Source organism: Salvelinus namaycush, chromosome 13, assembly GCF_016432855.1.
Source record: "Salvelinus namaycush isolate Seneca chromosome 13, SaNama_1.0, whole genome shotgun sequence".
Taxonomy (NCBI): Eukaryota; Metazoa; Chordata; class Actinopteri; order Salmoniformes; family Salmonidae; genus Salvelinus; species Salvelinus namaycush.
The window spans coordinates 14,581,720-14,607,463 of record NC_052319.1 but is presented as its reverse complement, the minus strand read 5'-3'; the positions used below and the strand labels follow the sequence as shown (position 1 = coordinate 14,607,463).

General features: G+C 41.3%; 2 protein-coding genes across 7 annotated transcripts in view; both read left to right on the top strand.

Moving 5' to 3' along the window:
- Nucleotides 1-5,078, top strand: part of LOC120058274 (muscleblind-like protein 2a) — a 42,627-nt gene extending 37,549 nt beyond the window's left edge. For 5 of the 6 annotated variants that reach the window (XM_039006814.1, XM_039006819.1, XM_039006815.1 and 2 more), the window contains 2 exons: nt 8-102; nt 1,232-1,374. In XM_039006814.1, coding sequence (XP_038862742.1) covers nt 8-102; nt 1,232-1,246 — 110 coding nt within the window. In that variant the 3' untranslated portion in view covers nt 1,247-1,374. Of the gene's footprint in view, nt 1-7; nt 103-1,231 lie in introns of all 6 variants that reach the window. The other variant, XM_039006816.1, reaches the window with a different exon arrangement.
- Nucleotides 5,079-6,608: 1,530 nt separating this feature from the next.
- On the top strand, nt 6,609-18,785 carry LOC120057886 (ras-related protein Rap-2a). The gene is made up of 2 exons (XM_039006362.1): nt 6,609-6,953; nt 17,090-18,785. Exons 1-2 carry the CDS (start codon nt 6,640-6,642, stop codon nt 17,325-17,327), a joined length of 552 nt encoding a protein of 183 aa, XP_038862290.1. The 5' UTR covers nt 6,609-6,639; the 3' UTR covers nt 17,328-18,785.
- The last annotated feature ends 6,959 nt before the right edge of the window (nt 18,786-25,744 follow it).

Here is a 25,744-nt window from a genome sequence, read left to right as displayed (position 1 = left end):
GAAAAAGTACCCATGATGTACAGTGCTACGCCTGCTACTGTCTCTGCAGCAACTACTCCTGCCACAAGTGTCCCCTACGCAGCAACAGCACCAGCCAATCAGGTTTGCTCCTTTTAAAGCTTTCTTTCATGAATCCCTGAGCTCTAAATAAGTGCTCGTCATGGTAGCAGGAGACAGTTGTCATCCTAGCATATTTCTCTCCTGCCTGTTGCCTTTATTAGCAAATGTAACTATCATTATTGTAGATGCGGTATTAAATATAGTAATGACAGAAAGCACTTATTTAGAGATCCCCCATCTGCAAATAGTAGTTGTGTTGTGTTGCATAATTTCCTTAATTGTTTTTTGCATGTTTTTGCTTTATTTAGTTTCAAGTGCCCCTAATTTAATTCAGGCGTTACTATAATTCTGTCAAGCAAAGGAAAGAAGAAAACTAAATATATTGATTTGAAGCAGCCTAAATTAGCACCTCAGACTAAAGAGATCAACTGAATGAATAAAAGACCAATGAAGCTCATACATGGCTGTTATTATCACAGGAAGGTTACACTGTATATCTTTATGGATGTGTGTGATTTTGTGACAGCTCTGTGCCTGTGACTGCCCTCTGTTGCCCCTTTTAGACTCTTCCACCTGGGGGGCAGGTCAGGTGATGTGCTTCTTTCTTTCCAGCAGGAGAGGAGGGGGCTGTGGTTTGGGTCGGGAGAACACAAAACCATACTTGCCAACCACCAGCCTCCTCCTGCAGCTTATTCTGCTTGATTTATTTGTCTTTTATTTCTCCCAGGTATTAACATGGAATACATAGTCTACTATTTCAGTTTGTTTTTGTCATTGAGATTTGCAGCATTTTAACTTTAGCAATAACTTTGGTATGTAGACTACTGCCTCAGCTCTGAATCTTATCTGAAAGGTTCCTAACATCAACCAAATTCTCTTTGTTTTACATGTGGGATTCAAATGTATTTTTACTCCTGTTTTTTTTTGTTTCTTCAGCATTATATGATTATACTGGTCACAGTTTTGCTACTGTTCTACTTCTGCAAATAAGAACCCTTTTTCTTTAACCATTTACCGCCATGACTCTTCAACAACACTATATCAGTATTGTGTTTGTGATCCAAGAATGTACTGGCACTGTTGCTTGGACCTAAGGGCAATCGGTCATGTTCATTGTGAATGCCACCATTGAGTAACATGATGTCTTTCTCAATCTCTGCTTCTAAAACAGATCATCCTAAAGTAACCTACAAGAAAGGAACAGAGTGTCAAGACGCTCCCCTTAGAGGCCCTAAACAGCCCTTCTGTAAATACTACTTTTGCTCCACACGAGAACTACAGCAACCTGCATGCTGAGAAGAAGATTACTGAGGAAATGTAGAACATTGAGCTATGTTAAAATATACAAATTATATACCTGTATTGCTAGGACTAATCTCGTTACTGATATGTAAATGACTGATTTATTATATGTATACACACATGATTGGAGATTGTGAAGATTTAATCGTAAAGGTATTCAACGATGACTTTTATTTCCTTTTTAATGTTTTGTTAAAAGTGCACAACACTCATCTAATTCAAAATGTAATTTTTTTAGCAGAAAATGATTGTGCATCTAAGTGCTTGATTGCTTTTATTTAAAACACAGACCATTGGAAAGCGCTCTTGTTTATACACCGTATACAAATTGCATTTGGCTTGTGAGTGTCCTTCTTGCTCTTGTAAAGGACGAATGTGACAGAGGATAGCATGTTGTTGTTTACCTTGTGGTTATTCTCTGAGTACAGGATCACTGCTCCCCCTCCTGGTGTGCCTTGGCCTCTCTACGGAGGAATAACCAATTGAGTGAGCCTCAGCAAACCCAATGATAATTGCAGAAAATGAATTAATGTACCTTATGGCAGTGATATAATCAGCCACTAATTCCAGAAATGATAAAGGAATCTAGCTACCACGGTTTCCAAGTTTCTGTCTGCGCTGCACTGTTTGCGCTATGTCTCTTCGGTCAAGGTTTTAGTTGAGCCTTGTCTTGGCATCCATCAAATAAACACCATATACCAGATGTTGTGCCAATGACCTAGCAGAGTGATGGGTGGGCTGAAAATAAGCCACTTTAGAGGAACTGAAAGGCTGAGTGAGTGTCTGCCGAGCTGTCACAGACATGTGACGGGTTAGGTGGTCGTAGTGCAGAGGCCACAGACATTAAAGAGGGAGCAGAATGATAAGACTTCAAAAGGAAAGACATGTGGTGATCCTTTGTTAAAAAGGCTGACGTACACGTGCAAGGAAACCTTGCGGTGACTCGAGGTCACTTATTAATCCTGTCTTATTTGAACTGTAGAAGTGCCTAAAGTAATGTACATAACAAGCATCTTGAAAAGGCTCTGTGTGAGAAATATTCAACTTTGAGTAGAAAACCCCTCAGTTTCGCAACGTACTCCATGGCCTCACAATAAATACAATGAACAACTGTTTGTGTGAGGTGAATTCAGTGCATTGGTAGTCTTTGTACACTGGGTTAGTTTTAGTGCTTTAACCTTTCATTTACTTTCAAGTTTCAATATCTGGCAGATCGGAACATGGCTGCTTTGGCATGAAGTTCATTGATTGTTCATTGTGTAAAATGGTTTAGCTTAATTCTTAATGAGTTGAAAGTAGTTTGCAACTAAAAAGTGATTGGAGATGAGTTTGGAGAACCGGATATGTGTTGTGGTTCTATGTTGGTAACTCATTTGTCTCTATATACAACCGTCTTTACAACCATATCCTCGTGTTTAATGCGTTGTTATCATAGTCTGTCTAACGTCTTTCGAGTAGAATGTATCACAGTAAATGTTTTAGTGGTAGGACGTAGTCACATAACTAATCACATTGTGCAATGAATCTCATATAACTCTACATGTGTTTTTGTCAAAGCTTCATTGTATATACAAACTGCACTTACAAACACAGACAGATTTACCCACCAATGCACCTGTGCAAAGTCTACACCAGTTATTTACAGTAGGATATAAAAGGCAAAACCAAGCTAAAAACATGGAACTATTTACAATGATCGACATGTAACATTATTTTACCTTTTGCTTAAACTTTTATGTTTTATTTGCTCTTGAAAATAACAGTTAAAAACTTCACACAGGTGCAAACTCTAAATCTTGCCCACAGTCTTTCATTCTCCATTTTCATTTTCTGTGTGAGTGAAATCAGTATGCTTAAAAAATCTCATCAGTATCGTGATATTGTCATGGTGTTTGATCAACTCAGACAATCCACAGAAAACTAAAATGATGCATGTTCTTACCATCTTTGTCCTTTTTCATTACTTTTCATTTACTTTTCAGAAAAGTTCATTTTTATGTTCTGTTTGATGGAAATATATGGAATTTACTTATTTGTTTAACATTAGTTATAGAACAATGTTGTATTCTATTTTAAAATGAATGTAATTTATTAAGCTGAGCTTTGCTCTGCTGGCGGTTATTCAAATGACCTGTCCTGTCACGTTAGCCTATGAAAAGCCGTCTGTGACCAGGGATGGAATGTTGGAGCTACCAATGGCAAGCTTCCACATCTCATCCTTGTCACTGCCTTGTCACCTATACAGGACAACACACTGCAGTACGAGCAAGGCTGTAGAATTGCTTTTATTATGTATAAAAACAGTTTATTGTATAGGTCACAGTCTACCAAAAAAATTAACATTTAAGTAAATTTACTTTTCATTGTAGTACGGTATAATTTCATAACTATATTAATTTGTCTCTGTGGCAACCTAAAGTTGCAATGACGGAAGCTCTGTATTTTTGTAAATGATGTAATTGTTACGTTTTCTAGAGCACTGTAACACACTAGATTGTATTGCCAGAATCTGAACATTTCCTATTTTATGGCAAAATTATATACGACAATATTTTCAGTATCATATAATGCCTTTGTATTACAGTAGTATATTCCTTTTGCATTTGACAGCCTACCCATGACACTTAAATGTCCCTAAATACATGCTCTAATCTATTCTACCAAAAATGAGCTCTCTAAAGTCCTCTTACAAAGCATCCCTAGACTCATAAAGGCAAGGGGACACTCAAAAAGCTGTGTTTTGATGGTTGTTCAGCTGTTTAGAATTGCACTTTGTTCCCAGAATAAAGTTATTTTTACACCGCAGAAAAAGTATGTTAAACATGTAGTCATGGGTATGGCTAATCTGGCAGTGATACTCTTAAATTATTTCAATTGTTCACCGAAGGCATCTTTCACAAAAAAATGCTCTTTGAAAACGGATGTTAATTTTAATGGTAATTTCAACTCAAGTTTTGCTCAATGTTTCCAATGTTATTATAGCTAGATACAGCTGTACCTGAAAGTTAGTTGAGGTTGTAGACCACCCAATCAAAAGAGTTGGACAGTCAGAATGTGTTCACTTTTACTGACACAATGGTAACATGATTCCTACCCACTGGGCACAGACTTCAATTGAACGTATATTCCATGTTGGTTCAACGTAATTTTGTTGAAATTAGGTGGAAACAACGTTGATTTAACTAGTGTGTGCCCTGTGGGTAAGCACTTTCTGAACAGTTGGTAAACTGAGCAGACAAACTTATTAGTGAACGTTGCCTTACCTTTGATGTATTGTTCTTAAGTTGTTATGTGTTAGGGTTCATTAAATATAAGGATTGTATTTAGTCTATTGCAATTAGTGAAATATGCTGTTTTAATTCTCACTACAGACATTTTCATTTTGAGGCCAAAATGGTAGATTGTAAAGAGTGCCGTCAAACACTTTACTGAGAAAAGCTTGATGATGAGAAAACTGGCGGGTGCCATTCTAAATGGCTGTGGTACAGTTACTGCAGAGTTGTGTTTAAACTGCTGTGCCAGTGCCACACATGGTTCCATCGGTAATGCCATCTCTTTAACAGAGGGGAAAAGTACAAACCCTTACTCATTTTGAATCTGTTCATGTGGCAATTTTTTTATGTTTTATTTGTGCATAATTATGTGCTCTTTTATGATATATATATATATATATATATATACAGTAGTTTTGTTTTGTGTAAAATCTAATGTAAAAAAAAAACAAATAAAAGTTTAAGTAAATGCCAAGTTTGTGATGCCTTTGTTTTGGTGATTCACATAGGAAATAATAAGCCGTTTTATTTGGTGTCTTTATATATGCAGAGGACATGATTTCAAAGGCCTACATAATAAAATGCACCATCTCAGGAATGCAATTCACGTGTTAGTTTTAGTCTTATCCCGTTCTCTGGAAAATTCCTGAATTATTGGATATTTTTTATAAATATGGTAAATTGTTGTAAACAAAAATGTACACTAAATTGTTGCAATTTTTATTGAAAAGTCTGTTTATGCACATCTGCATCTGATAACACAAGCAGATATTGCAAAGACATTGACTCATCCACAGGCATCCACATCGTTGTGTCTAGTTATGTATAGGCGTATACAGTCTAGTCCAATAAGTTATTTTGCTAGAAGAGGTTCCTCTGATCACACATTGTGTTGCTGTTTGTTTAAATGACAGCTTATAAGTAGTCTGGGTACCAGTCTTCAACTAACATACCACTCCTTGCCACTCCTATCATTTGCCAAAGAGAGGTGTGGAATCTAATAGCTAACCAGAGAAGGCAACCAGGCTAGTTTATAATCTGCTTTTATACTCTCCTTATGCAAGTGATGCTGCTACACAGCTGGCAGCGTTACCATAGCAACAGCATCTGCGCGCACTTTCCTCCTCTTGGATACACATCCTCAAGCTGCTTCTGTGATTGGGTGAGCGCTCAGAGGATGTCACTTCGGTTACCGAATGATGGGAAATTTTGCACATGAACGGAAATCCAACCCTTTATTTTACTGGCTGTTTCCGTGTGGCATTCAGATAGTCATGAGTGCGGTTAACAGCAAATATTGGTAGCCATTGGACTCCTTGCACATCTGTCTAGTGGGAAAGACCCGTCTCATTTTCGTTGGTACGGAAGCCGAGAGGGGACCGGTTGATTACACGGCGGCGGTGGGTCTCCACCCGAGAGTATGGCGGTCAGGATTGTATTCGTGAACGCATAAGGAACGGGGAGATGAAAAAGATGGTGAAAAAGCAACGAAACTTATATTAATAGGCCTAACTCTTGAATTTGTATTTATTTATTTATCTATCAACATTTGTTGAGATAAAACGCGCAAGTCTTGCAGAATCCATCAGGAACCGTCCTGTTTTTTCTCCAATGTCTTCGCTGGAGCAAGTTTTGTTTTTTTGTGATGCATTGAATGGTGAGCTAAGCAGATGAAAAACCACACGTTTCACATTGTCCAGCGTTTTGATACCTTTTAATGCATTTAAAAAAAAAAATTGCAGTCGTTTCGATGCGCATAGCCTAGTAATCAATGTCTGGTGTGCCTGTGGGAATTTCTACAATGAAATCCATCTTCGGGCAGCGAGTCTTTGTGCTCAGCTTTTTATTTGCCATTGCTGAGCGGTGGTAAGAAAGGCTGTATTTTTATATCCGTTCAAAATGGGACTCGAATGAATGCCATTTGCACGGATATATTTTATTCTATGTCGCGCGGAGAGTGATAGCTTTCGACAATCTCTTGAAATCATCAAATAACAAGGGAGCAATGCGCGAGTACAAAGTGGTGGTCCTCGGCAGCGGTGGGGTCGGGAAATCCGCCCTCACTGTTCAGTTTGTGACCGGGACGTTTATTGAGAAGTACGACCCGACCATAGAAGATTTTTACCGCAAAGAAATCGAGGTGGATTCCTCACCCTCTGTTCTGGAGATTCTTGACACTGCTGGTACCGAACAGTTCGCATCCATGCGGGACCTTTACATAAAAAATGGTCAAGGCTTCATATTGGTCTACAGTCTTGTCAACCAGCAGAGCTTCCAAGACATCAAACCCATGAGGGACCAGATCATCAGAGTGAAAAGGTGAGTGATTTTGGATCAAATCCGTGTATTATGAAAGGCCTACAGTAGGCCTATGTCAGAACTGCAACGTCTCATTGTAAACATGCATAGACGTGGATGATAATTCCTGCTTGCATTTTCCCACGAGCACATCTAATCGGACTCCTATCATATACCCCATTGACAGAAACATAATTGATCTATGTAATGGTAGGCCTACTACACAATCTATGAAGAAGCACCTTTGTGCAGAGTATACACTCACATAACACTCATTTTGAGGATGTGTCCTGTGGTGATACACAACACACAGACATAGTGCCTACTTTAGCCTATTCAAGCATTCTGACCCTGCATAGGACTACTACTGCTAAATCTATCCAAGTGGTCCTGTATCATCCAACACTAGCCGATATCCATCTCTCTAAAGGCAATGCAACTGGGTTCTTCAAACGATATAAATGATATATTCAGCGTTGTCTTTACGGCATGCCTGTGTCTTATTTAGCATGATAGGAGACATATGGTTGGTTGGTCATCTGCTATTTTTGCCTGTAGCTCTACAGCCATTTTAGTTTCAAGGCCATGGTGCTATTTCTCCTCAGTTAAACTCTACTGTACCACATCAGGCCTTGTCCATCAGTAGATGTGAGACCAGTTTCCCCTGCACTTTATTACAGTGGAGAGATAGTGTCTATCTGTCTGGCTACCTTGGATGCAGCTCTGCTCTGTGTGTTTGATGGGCTGTCCACAAGACTGTATGCTGGCTGAGCTTAGATGCTGCAACCCCAGTGAAACAGACAGCTGGAATACCCAGGATTCACAGCTCCAGTGACTCTGCGGAGAGAAACAAAGGCCTGATTCTAATAGACAGACAAACCCTCAAAATACAGCTAAAGCAAGGGGGGGTTGGCAGGAGTTGCTACATTTGGAGGAGCACACTGAGAAGCCGGTTTCTGAAGAGAGGAAGTTATGTTTTTATTAGAAACATGCAATCTGTTTGGAAAGGAAGAAAAAACTGAACAAACAGGAATCATACGTATGATAAGCACTGTTCTTATAGGGATGCTCCAGACATGAGGTCATCTTTAGTGGCCGCATGTCTCATTGTCCTAGCATTGTCCTAACATGTTTAGAATCATGTTACGACAATGTGACATGCTATCCAGACAACTCGGTATCCCTTAGCGTACCAAAGTAATTCATATAGGTCGAGTGTGCAGTGGCCTAATTTGTGGCAGACTTAAAAAGTGACAACATGAATGAGTCATTCACACTCAAGACCTGGTGACCTGGTTAAGACCCTACACTCCGCCATATAAATGCTATATTATCGTCAAACTTTGTCTACATTCACATGTTTGTGACTCCCTCTTCTAGAGTTGATGTGAAGTGGGAATCCACTATGCACTGAGCTGTGACAGTGTGGGTTCATCACTCATTGGAGGTGTCGGTGTCAGGGTGAATGGAGGAAGTCTGGTGAGCCACAAAGAGACAAGGCTCTCTGCTCACTGAGAAACCTCACAATGGAGCAATAGATTAACAACACAAAACTACCAAATTACTCCTCAACTTTTCAGCTGGATCCTCCCATTAACATGTTACACAGCGCCATGCGTCGCTCCGTATGAACATGGCCTCTCAAGTGATCTGATTTCGAATAAGTAGAAATCTCTGTAGCTGAAATTGCATTCTCTCTAATATTTACTATCATCATTGCCATTACCAATTCAGTTCTTCTTCTTCCTGGCTATCTTACCAAATCATAAGTTCATTTTTCCTGGCTATCTTGGTGTGTGTTTGTCTCAATAAATTCATGATCGCTTGGAGTTTGGATTGCATTTAAAACCATCCAAATAAATGTACGACTCCAGATGAAAGAATGAGGTCAGCATGTGTTTCCCCCATAAAAAATGTGAGTACAGGGAGAAAGGTATGTGAGGGAATCTGGAGGGGAGGGAGCGATGCTGCCTAGCTGGCGGGGTGTCATCCCCTAGTGTGTGTGTGGGTGTATGTGTGCACCAGGTGTGGGCCAGCTGTGGTGCGTGGAATCAGACACACACCCAGGGACTGCCTCCTCTCTCCTCAAGTCTGGTGTCAACTCCCTAAAGGCGTCAGCATGCGAACGAGTGTTCTCGCAATACTCCCTTAAAAGACCTTCACTTGAAAAACAAGGAAAAAGCGGTACTGTTTGTCCATTTTGAGACGCCGTAGCCATTATACACTTCCTCAAAACAGTCAGAATGAACCTAAGATAACTCAAGAAATCTGTCATTAATTTTTACGTTTTTTCCGAGGAGAATTTTACTTCTAAGATGTGCAGTATTTCTCAATATTTTATTTTTGCATGAAAACGGGTCGTCTCTCTCGTTGAATGACAACAAAGACTTTATTGAAGAATCCCTACTGTTGACCAATCACCGACGAAGGGGCGTAGACTTCGGCTTGTATCCAGAAATAATGCTGTGTGCCCGAACAGCCGAGAAAATCCTACCCGAAGTCCAAAACGAACAAAAACGTCACAAAATGTCGTAATAATATTATGAACGACCTCTTCCGAACTGTTTTGGCTGGGGAGCATGCGGATGCCTTTAGACACCCAGGTTACCTATTCTACTGTCAGACTATCCAATACCTCATCACAGCCCCACAGGAACAAAGGCAATGCACATTTATGGCGACATGTACAATAAATCACGATAAACACTTTGCATGATAGTTTCCCCTATACAGTGTGTAATCACGCTGTAATACAAATGTATCAACATGTTAGGACTTTGTAATTACATTACATTTCTTCTTGTGTAACAAAAACCTCTGTTCTCCATTACTAAGCAACAACAACACGTTAATAAAAAGTTGTTACTGGGTATTTGCAATGTTATTGCACAGGTTTAACAACAGTAAAGGGTAGCGAGAACACATGTACAGTATTGCAATTTCTACTTTAACGATCGTACTATGGAGTTACGGTTGATGAGATAGTGCGATGTCCTCCAGTCCTACCTCTGAGATTGTGGGGACCCTGTGGTGACTCAATCTCTCCCGTCCCAAACAGTTTGAAGAGAAGAGCATGGGAACCATGTTCTCTAAAGTTGAACAGTGTGTTTACAGTTAATGTTTGTAGTGTAGAGGTTACGTTGGAGTGTTGGGGAGTCTAGACCAGACCATGGCCATGGCCAGGTCTTCCCATGGCTTCCTCTGACGATATCTATCTGCAGGTATGGCGGCACCACTAAAAGGAAGAACACCGTATCCACAGTTGGTGTTGACTGTCCACTCTTTGTTTAGGGTTAAAAAAAAACATGCTACTCTTCACTTAGGTAAATGTTTACAAGCTTACATTCTACCGGGGGTTTACACTAGAGCTGTCTACACTTACATTCAGATCCAAGCAGTAAACCAGGAAATGTACCATCATTTTGTAAAGGAAGATAATGCTGTCAAATAGTCTAGTTGAATGATTTAGAGCAGTCAGTCAGTTGTTTTACTGAAGAGTATAACAATATTTAAGACTGTATTAACAAGAGTGGAGATTATATTAAAATACGTTTTAGGGCACTGCTAAATGTCACTACACCCTCCCAACCTGCAGAGGGGTGAAAGTGGAATGGGGCTCTGGCGCATAGCCCAGCCAGCAGCCTTGACTTCTCCTCAGGACCCCATGGCCAAGGAGGCCCCATGCCCAATGTCTCTCCTCCAGGGCTCCATGCTGCCCTGTGGATTATGCAGCTGTCACTGCTGTTCACTTAGCCTCTCCTGTCCTCGTTACTGTCTCACACAGGAGCCGTCCCGGCGCCCGCCCAAGTCAGAGGCGCTGGTGTGTGTCGCGCCCGTCCCGAGACCTGTCAGGGCGCATCAGTGTCTTCCACCTGTCAGTGGCACAGGGCGGCAGTAACAGAGGCCACTGGGGCAAATTATTATTTCCACTCGCCCTCTGCCCCTCCATGCCCGCTGGGGGGCTCATCACCTTGCTTCAGCAACAGTTAGCCATGCACAGGTGATGCTGGCTGACGGGTGGCACAGGACGTGCTAGTGCACCCAGATATGATGAAGAGCATGGCAAGGGAGGAGGAACAGAGATGATTTACCTACTGGGTGATGTTGTACTTCTTTTTAGCCTCTGTTATGGTCACAGGGTCAGAATGAGACTATCACAGAGGGTTATTGTAGTTCTCACAGTATTTTCATGGTGGAAGGCAGGACTTATCCTATGTTGCAGTGATCTAGTACTGCAGAACATACCAATCAGGTCAACCTTAAAGGAGTTTGCCATGTGCCGAATGTCGGTTGGTTAAAATGACCTTGGGTATATGGTTGTCCAAGAATGTCCTAATTAGGCTTTGGCGGTATCCAGATTGTCATACCTTCATACCGACCTTGTGCCATACCGGGATGTTCAGTAATACCTGCACTGAACACAAGGGACGCTATTTTCAAACCCCTCTGAGCCTTTGTAATCCGATGATTAGCAATGCTAACAAGAACATGTAAAATCCCATAGAGAATGCTAACTAGATGATAACAAGCACATTGCAAAAAATGTTATACATTCTCTGACCGAAACTATTTTCAGGACAGACATCCCAGCTCATTAAGGTATACAAGTAACAACAAAAATGCTACTCACAGTTTGCTACACACACAAAAACATATTAGACAGCAAGGCTCTTGATCCAGGAGGGGATTCTCTGCTGTTACCGCCAAGCGAAGTGTGATTTTGGAAGAAGCTAACCACTTAGCTAGATAGCTAACTAGCTACTAAATTAGCAAACCGAATGCACAATTGCAGAGCATTTTAGCACATTTTAAACAGTTAACTTAATAGTTATAAGATATCTAGCTGGCAAACATTTAGTTGTGAATTCCATACTGTTACTAGATCACCTGGAGCATGCTCGACTACAGTGGGTGATTTACAAGGCTCCGATCTCTCGCTGTTGTGTGCTTGTAAGCAAACACCACGTGACTGGGTACCACTAGTAAGTGCTATAATGAAAAATTATGTGACAGGTGAAATGAAAAATGCGATCTTCTGTATCTCTTAACACATTGCACAAGTTGACTGCAGGTATTTACTTAAAAAGTAGCGCGGGAAAAAAAGGAAATAGTGTCAGTGGTATTGAAAAAACATCCCACGGCTATTTTAAAATACCCCGGTATACGGTATATACGCTATACGACCCAAGCCTAGTCCTAATTTCTCCTTGCACAGCATTCGGGTGAATTACTTTGGTCTTTATCTTTATGTTATTGTCAAAGCCCTTGTTCAAAGTCACAGACTAACATGCCATGAATTCTGTCCTGCAGGCTGCATATTTCTATAACATCCGTGTGATTAGATGGAGGACTCTCCTATTTGATAGAAAGTCAACTTGTTTAAAAACCCACAGATGCATCATTTTCATGTGAATTTCAACAGCCCTGTCAATGTTCCCCCTGTCAAGACCACCCACATATTTGTTTCACCCAGATCAAGTGCAGCAGGGCCTTTTATAAATACTTACGCAGGGAACTCTTACTTTGTCTATTTGTCTAAGCCTGGCTTGAGCATCATCAAGCAGAGCTACTCGGAGCATAAATGACAAGGCAATCGAAAAGAATGACAAAGTCTGCATTGGCAGCCAGGCAGTGTGTAGCAGAGTGACAATGTACGTGATTGCACTGTTGTTAAGAGTGACATTAATGTTTGACGCTGAAGCTGTTATTGTCGATTACGACTGAGGGGGAGAGAAAAGAACATACGACTACTAGAGCAACAGAGAAACAAGCAGCCTCAAGCACACATTTCTTCTTTCTGTTGTTTTAAGCTTACATTTCTGCGTATCCTGAAAATAAGTGATAGAGCTAGGACGAGGACGTGTTACCAAATCAAAAGTCATGTGTTTGCTGCGTTTAATACGTTTTACTGGTGACAATGTACAATTACAGACGGTTATCCTGCCACTGTTTGTGGTAAATGGGTGCTACTAGATATAGGATGCAGGCAATCTTCATGTGCGTGTCCAGAGGATCCATAGATAGCTGAAGAGAGCTTCATTTACTTTCATTATGATGTACATGGGCTCATGCTCCATAGCGTGAGCCACTGTAATCTTCATGTAGACCCAGAGGTCTGAAACTGACTGACTGTGTCACTCCGAGCCCCAGTTTCTATTTATAAAACCCATAAATTAGACCAATCTAATCTTAGCTACTGTACTTCTCCTCTCCCCTCTCTTCAGCCAGCCAGCATGGGGGGGGGGGGGGGGGGTGAAAACACATTTCAGATTAAACACAGTCAGTGTTCATTTCAGATTTCGTGATGCTGATATTTCATGTAATTTGTAGGATTGTTTGGTTAATTTCTTCACCCTCTGATTTTGCAAACCTCCAGGAAGAGGAACAAGCTCATTCATCAGACCATGACCGAATGTTTGAGGGGGCCTAATTTGGGTGTATTTTTGTCTTCTGAAGAAAAGCACCAAATCACCCATAAAACTGCAGTCTGCAGACAGGGGCATAAGTGGGCCGTCTAATATCTCCAATCTAGCAATGACAATAATGCATGTCTAGCATTTGTCACTCCCTTCATTTCTAACTGGAATATTTTCAGTTTTTGACAAACTCGTCTTGTCATATTCTGAGAATAGTATCAGGAAAGTTTTACAGGACGGGAAGGAGTGGATATCCTCTTGCTACCTTGAGACAGTCGGAAGGATCCAAGGAGATTGTTTCAAGGAGCCCAAAGTAATATCTCATGTGTTGTCTGCTTTTGTCATTTATGAGTCATCCTCCCAAATAGCAGAAGGATCTTTTTGGCACATCCCAACATTAGGGCGATGCAGCCTTTCTGGGATCAGGAGCTGGAGATTTGTTTAAAAGTCCTCTCCCCTGGACTGTGGTGGAGCTCATTTATACCCCTGACTCAGCTTTATCCAGCCTCCTGAGTCAGCTCCAGTCGGACCCACTCCTCAGCAGGGCGCCACTGTGTGGACTCACTGAGACACAAATACACCGTCAGCCTGAGGTACAGGAGACTCAGGACAGACTCCATCTCACTGTGCAGGGACCTGGCTGGACCTCTTTCACCATGTAGGCCAGGCTGGCTGACTGTCTCTCAGGTAGCGCCCGATAAACCCAGCGGCCGGGCCCAGAGACCACCAGGCAGCTCCTACCCTGCTTCCCAGCCTCCCTCAGCTAGGCCCAGATCTATATCAGTGGATGCATCGTGCATTATAAATAGGGGTGTCTAGGAGAACTGTGCTGGTTGTTTTTGAGGCGAGAGTGTTTCAGCCACATGCATGTAGTCAGACTGACTGACAGACATACAGACAGTGGGAGGGTATGTTGGCATGCTGGGCCACTGATATGTGTTGATGACTACTGCTCACGACTTCCGAGTGGAGAATGCGTAACCGACGGGCTCAAACCTTGAGGAATATGAATAAGCTACCCTGGACCTTCTCTGCCCACTCCCATCCTCACTTCCTGCACCCAGCACCCAGCACCAGGCCCAGACCCCGAATGGCCATTGTGCCCAACACCCTTCATGCGAAGTCCCTGTGAGGCTCTGGTATCCGTGGCAGCCGTCCTCACACACTACCTGAGATTGCAGGTCTCCCCTCTGTTATTACAGCTATTTATAGCCCCTCTCCTCCTTTGGCACCAGATGACAAGTTTTTTCTTTGTGCTGCCTACACTCCTCCTGCATGACGGAGTCGGAGTGACTGTTCTGCTGTGAGACAGTTAGGTAGCCTATCAAGTCTGTCATTTTGTTAATGAATAGAATGGATGGCTGGATATGTTTCCATTTGACTTCTTCTCTCCCGTCACTGCTCTCTTCTCTAGCTCATCATCCGTCATGATCATCTGGGGTTCTTTGGGGTGGTTTTCATGTGGATTTTACAGTGAGTCCCATTGCTAAAGGATTTAATTTTCATTTCAGAGCGCTGAGAAGCAGACAGCTGTGACAATAGCACCGAGGACAGAGGCTGTGTTATAAGCTCTTCAGAGGATCAGAAATCATTTTCCATCAGAGCTCACTGAGTCTTAGAGCCAGGCTCAATCCCTTACCGAAATAGTGCTAATTTTGCTCTTGTCTCAGTGCACACACAGAAGCACACATGCTCACTTACCGCGCACACAGACGCACAAACTTGCTCTAGCATAAACACACACTCCCATCCCACTTTTATCCATGTTCCCTAGGCCGCAGGGTTCCTCATGGGGCATGCCTTCCCATGAATGTGTGGAGAGCAGGTTGTAATTGGAGGTGGCGAGGCAGTATGTGAACTCGTGACGACGGCCCCAGGCCTCCATATGAGCGGGGGCTATTAGCGACGACCGTGCAGCCATAGCCCTGTTTAAAATAGAAACGGCCACCCCTGCAGGGGACCGTCATTACCTCCCTAAACGCTGTGTCCCGTGTGGGTTTTCTCTTAACGGGTACAGCCTGTCCCGGCCCTCCATTCCACACGCCCACCACTATGATTAGGGCCTCTCAATGAGCATGGAGAGGGAGTGTATAGTTTGACTGCATATTTTTACTGTCACCACTAAGATGTGTTCCAAAATAGCACCATTGCTATCAGGGGCCTCCAATGAATTGTTGGAGTCAGGAATGCTATCGATGCCATTTCTTTCTCAGTCGACAGCTGTTTCAGCTGTTTGAACAATAGATGGACTGTAAGTTTTGGGTTGAAAAGGCTATTGTTTTCCAGCTGTACTGTGACAAGCTGTGTGGTGGCTGACTAACTTGTAGCCTACTGTATTGTGCTTCACAGTCACACACAGTAGCTTACAGACCCCTGTTGTCTACTGTTTTATCCCTGTAGTTCTTAGCTTGCCCACAGAATGGGGATGGCAGAGATTAGAGTTCATTCTGGATAATATATTCAGTACCAGATCAAATTGAGCTCCTTATTCTTTGCCAGTTTAAGCTTATTTAGCACTGGAGCCTGCAGACCGTGGCCCTCGTGAGAAGCTCAGTTTCCTCTACTTAAGAAAGTATTACAGTCATTGATTCTCTCCATCTCCCCAGTCCCCAACACTATGAGTGTCCTTGTGTACCTGTTACCATAGCAATCAAGGACGGGTGTTTTTTCCCGTCAAATAGTGTTAAATAATTTAGAGGCATGAATATTTCATACAGGGAGGCTAACCTTTGATGCTGAAAGGTGTCAAGGAGCATGATTCTCCTGTGATCTGTTTGTGTTCAATAACATGAGAAGAGGCATTCTGAGTGGGGTTCATAGCGGGTGTGTGCTGGTTAATATTATCACCAGTGAGGGAGCTCCTATTTGCAGATAAGAAATAAAAGCGGAGCCTTTATTCTCTGTGACGTGTCCAAAATAGAGATGCCTAATTCCTTGGATGCATCACGCCAATATCAGCAGATCCTCCCGGCATGTCTCCAATTTACTGAAATGTTGTCAATTAACTGGATTCTTTGGCTTGACCAATAAATGCAGACATTTTGAATCATGTCCATTAAATGTTTGTGGTACTCTTCATTGAGAGTGTTAGTATTATACAACGTTTAAGACTTAAGGTCCTTCATTAAAAATATGACGTAACACTGTCTTTCTGGCCCTTGTGCAAGTAGCCCAGTTCCTCAGTGGGAACACTCAACCAATTTGGAAGAGAGTTTAAAGCTCACTGGATTATGGCCTCTTCCTGCCCCTAAGGGATTGTAGGTGATTTTGCCCACTTCCTGTTGACTGCTGGCCTTGTTAAGTTCTTGTTAAGTTCTTGTCACTGATAGTAATAGGAATAAAGCATGTGGGCAGTATAGATTTCTCAGCAAGCCACCTCTTAGAACTGTGATTGCCAGGCCTTTGAGTTTATATATTTCAGGAAAATGTGCCACACGGATTTAATGTAATTATTTATGGCTGGCATGATTTATTGCCAATGAAGCTTTCATTCTAGATTGAAATTATGCCTATCAACTGTACATTTAGGAGAGTGCAGAGAGGACGTCAGGTACAGTTAAAACTAGTCAGCTCTTCATGGAGTACACGGCACACCTAAATCTCAGTTAAACATTTTAGCAAATCACATCTCCTCGTGTGTCTCATTCCGATCTGCCTTGACAATCAGCGACTGTCCATATATTCATGTCACAAGATGGTTTCTGATCATTTTCTCCATCTGTTTGTGTGTGTCGTCTGCAGGTACGAGAAGGTCCCAGTGATCCTGGTGGGGAACAAGGTGGACCTGGAGAGTGAGAGGGAGGTGTCGGCCAGCGAGGGCCAGGCTCTGGCCGAGGAGTGGGGCTGCCCCTTTATGGAGACCTCGGCCAAGAGCAAAACCATGGTGGACGAACTGTTCGCCGAGATAGTTCGGCAGATGGACTACGCCGCCCAGCCAGACAAGGATGACCCATGCTGCTCCTCCTGCAATATACAATAGCCCCAGAGCCTAGGGGACGCCAGGGGGACAGGGGAGAGAGGAAGTCTGCAAACACCAAGATACTGTACACAGAGAGGAGGATTATACTCACACCAACAACATGGATGATTAATAAACTCATGGTAGAACTGTGGTGGATTTTAACTCATTGGTGCATAAAATCAGTCATGATGTAAATGATAATAATGATATGTTAATAATTAATAGAATGAAATGAGGAATGCAAAGGATTTGCGCAAGAGAAATTGACAAACCGTACTAAAGAAAAGTGCACTCGCCTTATGTTATCCTGTTTTCTCTGGCGGAGAAAAAATATGTCTTGAGTCGTCCGTGCAGAATTACAGGTTTTGTAGTCTTTATGTTTTCTGCGATCGGCTTCGGTAATGTTTATTTTACATTGTTTTGGTCTTGTTGATATGACCCAGTTTCTCTGAGCACATCAAGCAGGAGCCTTCTTTCTCCATGTTAAGTTACCATGACAGCGCAGAGCGGCAGATAGAGGGGAGGAGATAATCCCTCTGATCAACTTGTTTGAAACATTGATGAGTAATTGATTTGTGTGCTAAGTTTTCCTGTGCAGAAAAATAGAGGGCCTACCTACCTTCATCCAAGGGTAAACATTTTTTTGTTGCACATCACTAGGACAGAACCAAAGAGGTGACTTGAAAGCGCCTCCATTTTTTCCCCTCTTATTTCCTTTTTAGTTGTTTCGAGGAATGGAAAGAAAATGGTGGAAAAGTCAGTGTCATTCTTGAAACAATGTTGTCTTCTCCTTCCTATTTTCTTATGATAAGTGTAGCAGAGGTAGGTGTCTGTCACATATCCTGTGATTTGTTTTGGTTTCAGGAGGTTCTGACAACAGATTCCTGAATATTGTAACAGTTTCATTCGGATGGGACAAGAAGGATTCCATCTTTCAGTGTTTGAATATCTCAACAGACTGTCTCTAGAAACTGTCTTCTTTTCAGGAATGAAGATGTCATCACTCATCATTCTCTACATTTTATTTTTTTGGTTGGGTATCACAAATGGGATGCGACGTTTTGTCAACATCCCACTCTTTATGTATTCAGAGTATTGAAATTCATAGTAGGCTAATAATAGTGATGATGATGATGATGATGAATAACAATTATAATTAACGGTAATGTAAATATTTTGTATGGAAAGTGCCAGCTCCTATGAAGACACTGACTCAACACGTGGAATTGTCAACTGTATGCATGGCTAGTAAATTTAAAAAAGGACTTCATCGTTTGAGATTATAATAGACTGTGGAAACGTGCAAACCAAACACATACACGTCTGGGTCTGGACACTGTCTCAACTGTATGTCGTTGTTGCCACGGGGAACCAGACCTTCCCTGAGTTACCATTTTTCATTGTTCATTTTATATTTTTTATGTGACCATTTACTCTTTCTCCCTCCCTAAATGAATGGTGACACTGTTTCATTAGGCACCCAAACAATAAAAGTGTGTTTAACACAATATATCCAAGCTTGAGTGACACTATTTCTTTATGAACTTATTGGAGTGACATGCATTGTACGCCATTGCCATAATCTCTCTAAATTGTTCTAGGAGAGAGAAATCTATTTGGAAGGAAATCGCTTCTGTTTCTAATCCAATTGCAGTTCTAAATAACATAGTGAACAGGCAGTCACTTTGGGCCCGACTCTGACCCCAGTTAAATGCACATAAATGGAATGTAATTTCCTTTTTATGCACTTTTCTCTCTATGCGTATTCTGACCTCGAACTTAAGCATGAGAATAGCATGCTATTCACCTGCTATTTGTTTTTGGGTGGAGATTGAATAAATGAAGGTGTGGCAGTGGTGCGTCTACAGATATTCCATATTCTGACCTTGAATTAATTCCCTAATAATTCCACCATCTTTATGCGCAAGGAAACCATGAATAAGGTCAGGGGATAATTAGTAACAGTTGATAGAATAAAGAAATGTAGGCTAATTGAATCATTATCGAGCAGAGCGCAGACCAAGCCATAACAGTTTGATCCCGATGCATGGCGTAATACTTGGCTGTATCATCACACAGATCCATCGTTAGTGCAGGCAATTGTACACTATTCCACCTATTATAATTATATGTACACTAATCTTCCAACATCTCCATGGGTTCAAGAATTAAATGTGGCAATTTTCTGAATGAATCAAACCAATTTTTTCTTTCTTTCATGTGAAAAGGCTCTCCAACCCTGTTTTTTATGTTTCATAAATACTTTCCTAACCCTAATAGTGTACAAGTATTTTTAAATCTACCAACTAGTGCTGAAACAGAGAAGAATATGCATATATTTAGATGGCTTTCTTTCACTGATCCCTAATATTCTGAACTGATCTCTCAATATATTCCATTGAGTGTCGACAAAATTCAAACTAAAAGGTACACCGTATTTAAAGGTATGGCTTAAGATAAATGTACTGAAAACCCAATGGAATGAAAACTGAAAACCCCATGGAATGAGAACCACGCCTGCAAAGCGCGTTACGCACCTTCATGAAGTAAGTCTGAATACCAACTACTGAGAAGTGTGTAGGAAAGGTGTGCATAAGAAAAGCATAATTTCCTAAGTCAGAATGTTGCCCTTTATGAATTACAAGAACCAATTGTTGATTGCTCCAGCAAGAGCTTGATGAATTCAACTTTACTTTCTTCTTTGTTTATATGGGGGTTGTGCTTTTGTGTTCTTTGATGATAAAAAAAAAAAAGTGTATTAAGAAAACTTCAAAGGAATTTATCTATTGGCCCAAATACACACTACTGTTTACCTCTCCCTGTGCTTAACCCAAACCTCATATGACATCTCTTCAGTATTCTACTTTATATTGGCCTCAGAAGAGGGAAGAAAATATTCTCTGCCCACAACAAACTTCAGCGGTATTCAGATTCCCTGGATTTCATTTTCAGTCCGAGCTTTAAACAATTCAAAGTCGAGTCTCACTTAATCTCTCTTGATCTCTCTAATAAAATAGATTTCATCCTAACCCACATAAAAAATACTACAGCAAATTGCCACACGGGCCTACCATCATTCACTTTGAACTGGACTGTGTGTTTACAGGCAGTTGCAACAGAGCGACTTTAAATCATTAGAACGCATTCGTCAAAAGTCACAAAATACACCTGAATAGATTTCTGCAAATTTGTACACACCATGGGAGTCCTCTTATATTTGGGAACTTTACAGTCCTATTGATCAAACAACCATGAAAAGGTGTTTATAACTGAGGAAGAGAGAGCATATCAACAACAACAAGATCAATAACTAATGATAGCCAGAGCAAGATGAGCTAAAATCTAACGAAGGAACATTACATAAACTTTTCCAGCTAATTGGCCGTCAAAATTGCACTGATAAACGGTGGGGAATTGTAGCCTCCTCATCCTTCTGCAGCTTGCCTGCCAACGCATGCTTGTACCAACCAAGCACCCAAGCTAACTGGCTAACATTGGCTAGCTTGCTAGCTACTTCCAGACACAAATGAGAGAACACCTCACTCTGATCATTTTACTCACCCTAACAGAACTGGTTAGGTGTTGACATGTTATTTAGAGTAACTATAACTTTAGCCTCCTCGTCCTTCTGCAGTGTGCCTGCCAATGCATGCGTGTACCAACCAAGCACCCAAGCTAACTGGCTAACATTGGCTAGCTTGCTAGCTACTTCCAGACACAAATGAGAGAACACCTCACTCTGATCATTTTACTCACCCTAGCAGAACTGGTTAGGTGTTGACATGTTATTTAGAGTAACTATAACTTTTAACATGCATTCCTCACTAACTATAACGTTTTTTGCCTACGTTTACTGACACCGGTCATATTCAGCGTGTGTTGCGCATTCGTAAATTCATAATTTGTATTGCACACTCAAACGAGAGTGCTCTGAAATCGGAGTAGTTAACCAAATGACACCTGCATCTCTAGCTGTGAATAGCCACCGAAAGACGATATGAGGGGAAAACGTCAGTCACTCACCCACTCTTCCAATGGCATGACATCCTCCTAGCAGATAGCTAGCTATCTAGCTAACGTTAGACTCTGTGTTTTTAGCTTGCTACATAAATAGATATGCTAGCCTATTAGCCACATTATGACTGACTTGTGATCATTGCTAGTTTGATTGTGTTGGCATTCCCAGCCTTAGTTACATTCATCCCTTTTTGTCCAGAATATTGAGTCATTGAAACTGAAACAGTGCATCCCAAATGGAGGCAGAAAACAATGTACCAGGCCAGCTGTGATTTAAAACCTGATAACAATATTTTTTGGTCTACCAAGAAATTAATTGCTGAATTATATTAATCATGCATTGAACTGCATCCATCTATTCTGCCAACAATGCCTTAGTGTACGTCATGGAACGCTGAGTCAAATAGAACCTATTTTTAAAACCTCTTATGAAGTTGGTTTTGTAACATAAACTGGGAACTGATATTATGATTGTCTGTGTTTCATATCTGCAAAGTAGTTCAAACACTCAGTTCCACTTTAAACTTTAGGTAAGCGGTTACTTTGTGTGCTAACGTGAAATGGTTTTTGCAATAGGAAGTAATAGTTGTACATTTTGATAGGGAAATGCTTAATGGTTGTGTTTTTGTATTCTTATGATTGGGACCTACTGGCTTATTATGTCCGAGTTTATGGACTGCTTATCCTTTAACATCATGCTGTGTGTGACTGCTGTCTTTCCATCGACCCTTTGCAGTCGTGTAGTGGTGCCTGGAGAAGTGGGTATATTTTCCCAAAAAGTTCCCAAATGGCCCACCCAGCGAAGGAAAGGCAGCATGTGTGAAAAATAATAGTTTCTTTTTTGTTTTCCAATAGATTTTCCCGATTTTCACTCTTAAAATCACACCTTTTTTAAAGAAAAAAGACATACATTTGCGAAGGAACAGCACCCTGTGTGAAAAATCCTTTGTTTTCCTGTTTTTTTAAATGTTTTCCAACAGTTTGTTTTTTTTAATAGAAAAAATACACCAATTTGATGGTCTAAGTGTACAACCATGCTTAAACCACATCAATCTGTCAGGGCCTGGCTCGCCTGGCTCCCCAGTGGGTGGGCCTCTGTCCACCCAGGCCCATCCATGTCTACACCCCAGATGCAGACAGTGCATGATATCAATTGCGTATCACAAATAGCCTACTAACCAACACTTCGGGCTAAACGTTTTCATTACAATGTTACCTTAATTGGATATCATAAATTTAAACGTATTTCCAACCCTACCGGCTACCGATATCATTATTCTGTGAGCTGCTCCATACCAAAACCAGTTGAGAGCTGCGCACTCTTGCTGCCTAAAGATGATATTCCGCTGAAACTAGGCTATGTGTGCAGCGCGCATGTGAATATGCGATTGTGTAGGCTACTTTGTGCATGATTTCTCTGTACTACATAATTGATAAGTCTTATACCTCCACTACACTACTTTGATAAGCATTAGTAGGGATAAAGAAGTGACTATAAGCAATGCTCACTGAAAAAAGTGGGTATACGGTTAATGCCTGCGTATACCCTCCACTACACCACTGACCCTTTGTGTTATAGAAAAAGTGCACTCACCCACATGAGTGCGCTGGTATTACGGTTGATGTCCTTTCAGAATCACGAACCTGTCACACACTGAAGGCCTATAGGTTCGCCACTGCTCAAACATGTCTATAATAGATATAAAGGCTGTTAAGATATTAATGTTTCAACAAAGGAGTGTGGCGAAGCGGTTTTATGCGCTGACTGAATGGAATCTGATAATTATGAGTTTTTTACTCCGCTGGTCTCGGGAAGAAATATAGCGTTTTGTAGTATACTGTAGAAAACTATACTAAACACTACAGTATTATCCGCAAAAAAACACTAGTAAATACTACAGAGATGTCCACAAAAACACAAAAGAAAATGTACTATAGTAAATACTACAGTATTTAATTTGCATATACCCTGCCCATTCCTCTCCCCATATCCCAATTTGTGCCACCTGTGAGTGAGAAACCTACATGCCAAATATACCCCCATGCTGTGTTTCTACAGGTTAGAGAAAAGAACAGTAGTGCTGAACTTTCTGTTCAGAACCCAGTCCTACCTACCTATCTACAGGTTATGGAAAATGTGCTATTTTACTATTTCTCCAGTAGGTTTCTTCAAGTAGAAAGTCCCCCACTTCTGTCAAAGATAAAACAAAAACACTACAGTGGATACTACTGTATACTACAGTCTGCAAAAACACTACAGTAATTACTATAGTATATGTTGCTCTTTTTTTCGACTTTATTTTTCTATTTATACACTGAACAAAAATATAAGCAGAACATGTAAAGGATTGGTCTCATTTTTAACGAGCTGAAATAAAATATCTCAGAAATTTTCCACACGCATTTCTCTCAAAGTTTGTGCCCAATTTTGTTTACATCCCTTTTAGTGAGCATTTCTCCTTTGCCAAGATAAATCATCCACCTGTCAGGTCTGGCATATCAAGAAGCTGATTAAACAGCATGATCATTATACAGGTGTACCTTCTGCTGGGGACAATAAAAGGCCACTCTAAAATGTGCAGTTTTGTCACACAATGCCACAGATGTCTCAAGTTTTGAGGGAGTGTGCAATTGGCATGTTAACTGCAGTAATGTCCACCAGAGTTGTTGCCAGAGAATTTAATGGTTATTTATCTACCATAAGCCAATGTATGGACAGCTGATGAAACTGTGAGTTTGCACAACCAAAGAATTTCTGCACATACTTTCAAAAACAGTCTCAAGGAAGTTCATCTGCGTGCTTATCGTCCTAACCAGGGTCTTGACCTGACTGCAGTTTGGCGTCGTAACCGACTTCATTGGGCAAATGCTCACCTTCGAGGGCCACTGAAGTGTACTCTTCACGGATGAATTCCGGTTTCAACTGTACCGGGCAGATGGTAGCATGTATGGAGTTGGGTGGGCAAGCAGTTTGCTGATGTCAACGTTATGAGCAGATGCATGGTGGCGGATGGACATTCATAAGCTACGGACAACGAACACAATTGCATTTTATCAATTGTAATTTGAATGCACAGAGATACCATGGCGAGATTCTGAGGCCCATTGTCGTGCCATTCATCCACCACCATCACCTCATGTTTCAGCATGATAATGCACGGCCCCTAGTTGCAAGGTTCTGTACACGATTCCTGGAAGCTGAACATTTCCCAGTTCTTCCATGGTCTGCGTACTCACCAGACATGTCGCCCATTGAGCATGTTTGGGATGCTCTTTATCGACATGTATGACAGCGTGTTCCAGTTTCCGCCAATATCCAGCATTGAAGAGGAGTGAGACAACATTCCACAGGCCACAATCAACAGCCTGATCAACTCTGTGCGAAGGATATCTGTCACGCGCCATAAAGCAAATGGTGGTCACACCAGATACTGACTGGTTTTCTGATCTATGCCCTACCTTTTTTAAAGGTTTTTGTGACCAACAAATGCACATCTGTATTCCCAGTCATGTGAAAACCATAGATTAGAGCCTAATGAATTTATTTCAATTGACTGATTTAACTTGTAAAAGCTTTGAAATTGTTGCTTGTTGCGTTTATACTTTTGATTGGTGTACTAAACTTTAAATACTACAGTATTCACTGTAGTGTTTTTTCAGAATTCAGTCCGCAAATACACTACAGTGAATACTACACTATTCCTACCATATTATACACAATAGTATTTTTTCATGTGGGAGACTTTATAACATTTCCCAATGGATACACAGTGCATTCGGAAAGTATTCAGACCCCTTGACTGTTTCCACATTTTGTTACGCTACAGCCTTATTCTAAAATATATACATATTTTAAATCCCTCATCAATCTACACACAATATCCCATAATGACCAAGCAAAAACAGGTTTTTAGAAATGTATACAAAAATTTACTGAAATATCACATTTACATAAGTATTCAGACCCTTTACTCAGTAGTTTGTTGAAGAACCTTTGGCAGTGATTACAGCCTTGAGTCTTCTTGGGTATGACGCTACAAGTTTGGCACACCTGCATTTGGGGAGTTTCTCCCATTCTTCTCTGCAGATCCTCTCAGGCTCTGTCAGGTTGGATGGGGAGCATCGCTGCACAGCTATTTTCAGGTCTCTCCAGAGATGTTCGATCAGGTTCAAGTCCGGGCTCTGGCTGGGCCACTCAAGTACATTAAGAGACTTGTCCCAAAGCCACTCTTGCGTTGTCTTGGCTCTAAGGACAATTCTTTCGGCCTCATGGCTTGGTTTTGCTCTTGCTCTGACATGCACTGTGAACTGTAGAGCCTTATATAGACAGGTGTGCGCCTTTCCAAATCATGTCCAATCAATTGAATTTACCACATTGGACTCCAATCAAGAAACATCTCAAGGATGATCAATGGAAA

Excerpts from the sequence above, each read along its gene's own strand:
- LOC120057886 (XM_039006362.1), top strand. The coding sequence starts at position 6,640 with ATGCGCGAGTACAAAGTGGTGGTCCTCGGCAGCGGTGGGGTCGGGAAA. Across the intron at positions 6,954-17,089 it reads CAGATCATCAGAGTGAAAAG|GTACGAGAAGGTCCCAGTGA; the intron begins GTGAGTGATTTT and ends TGTCGTCTGCAG.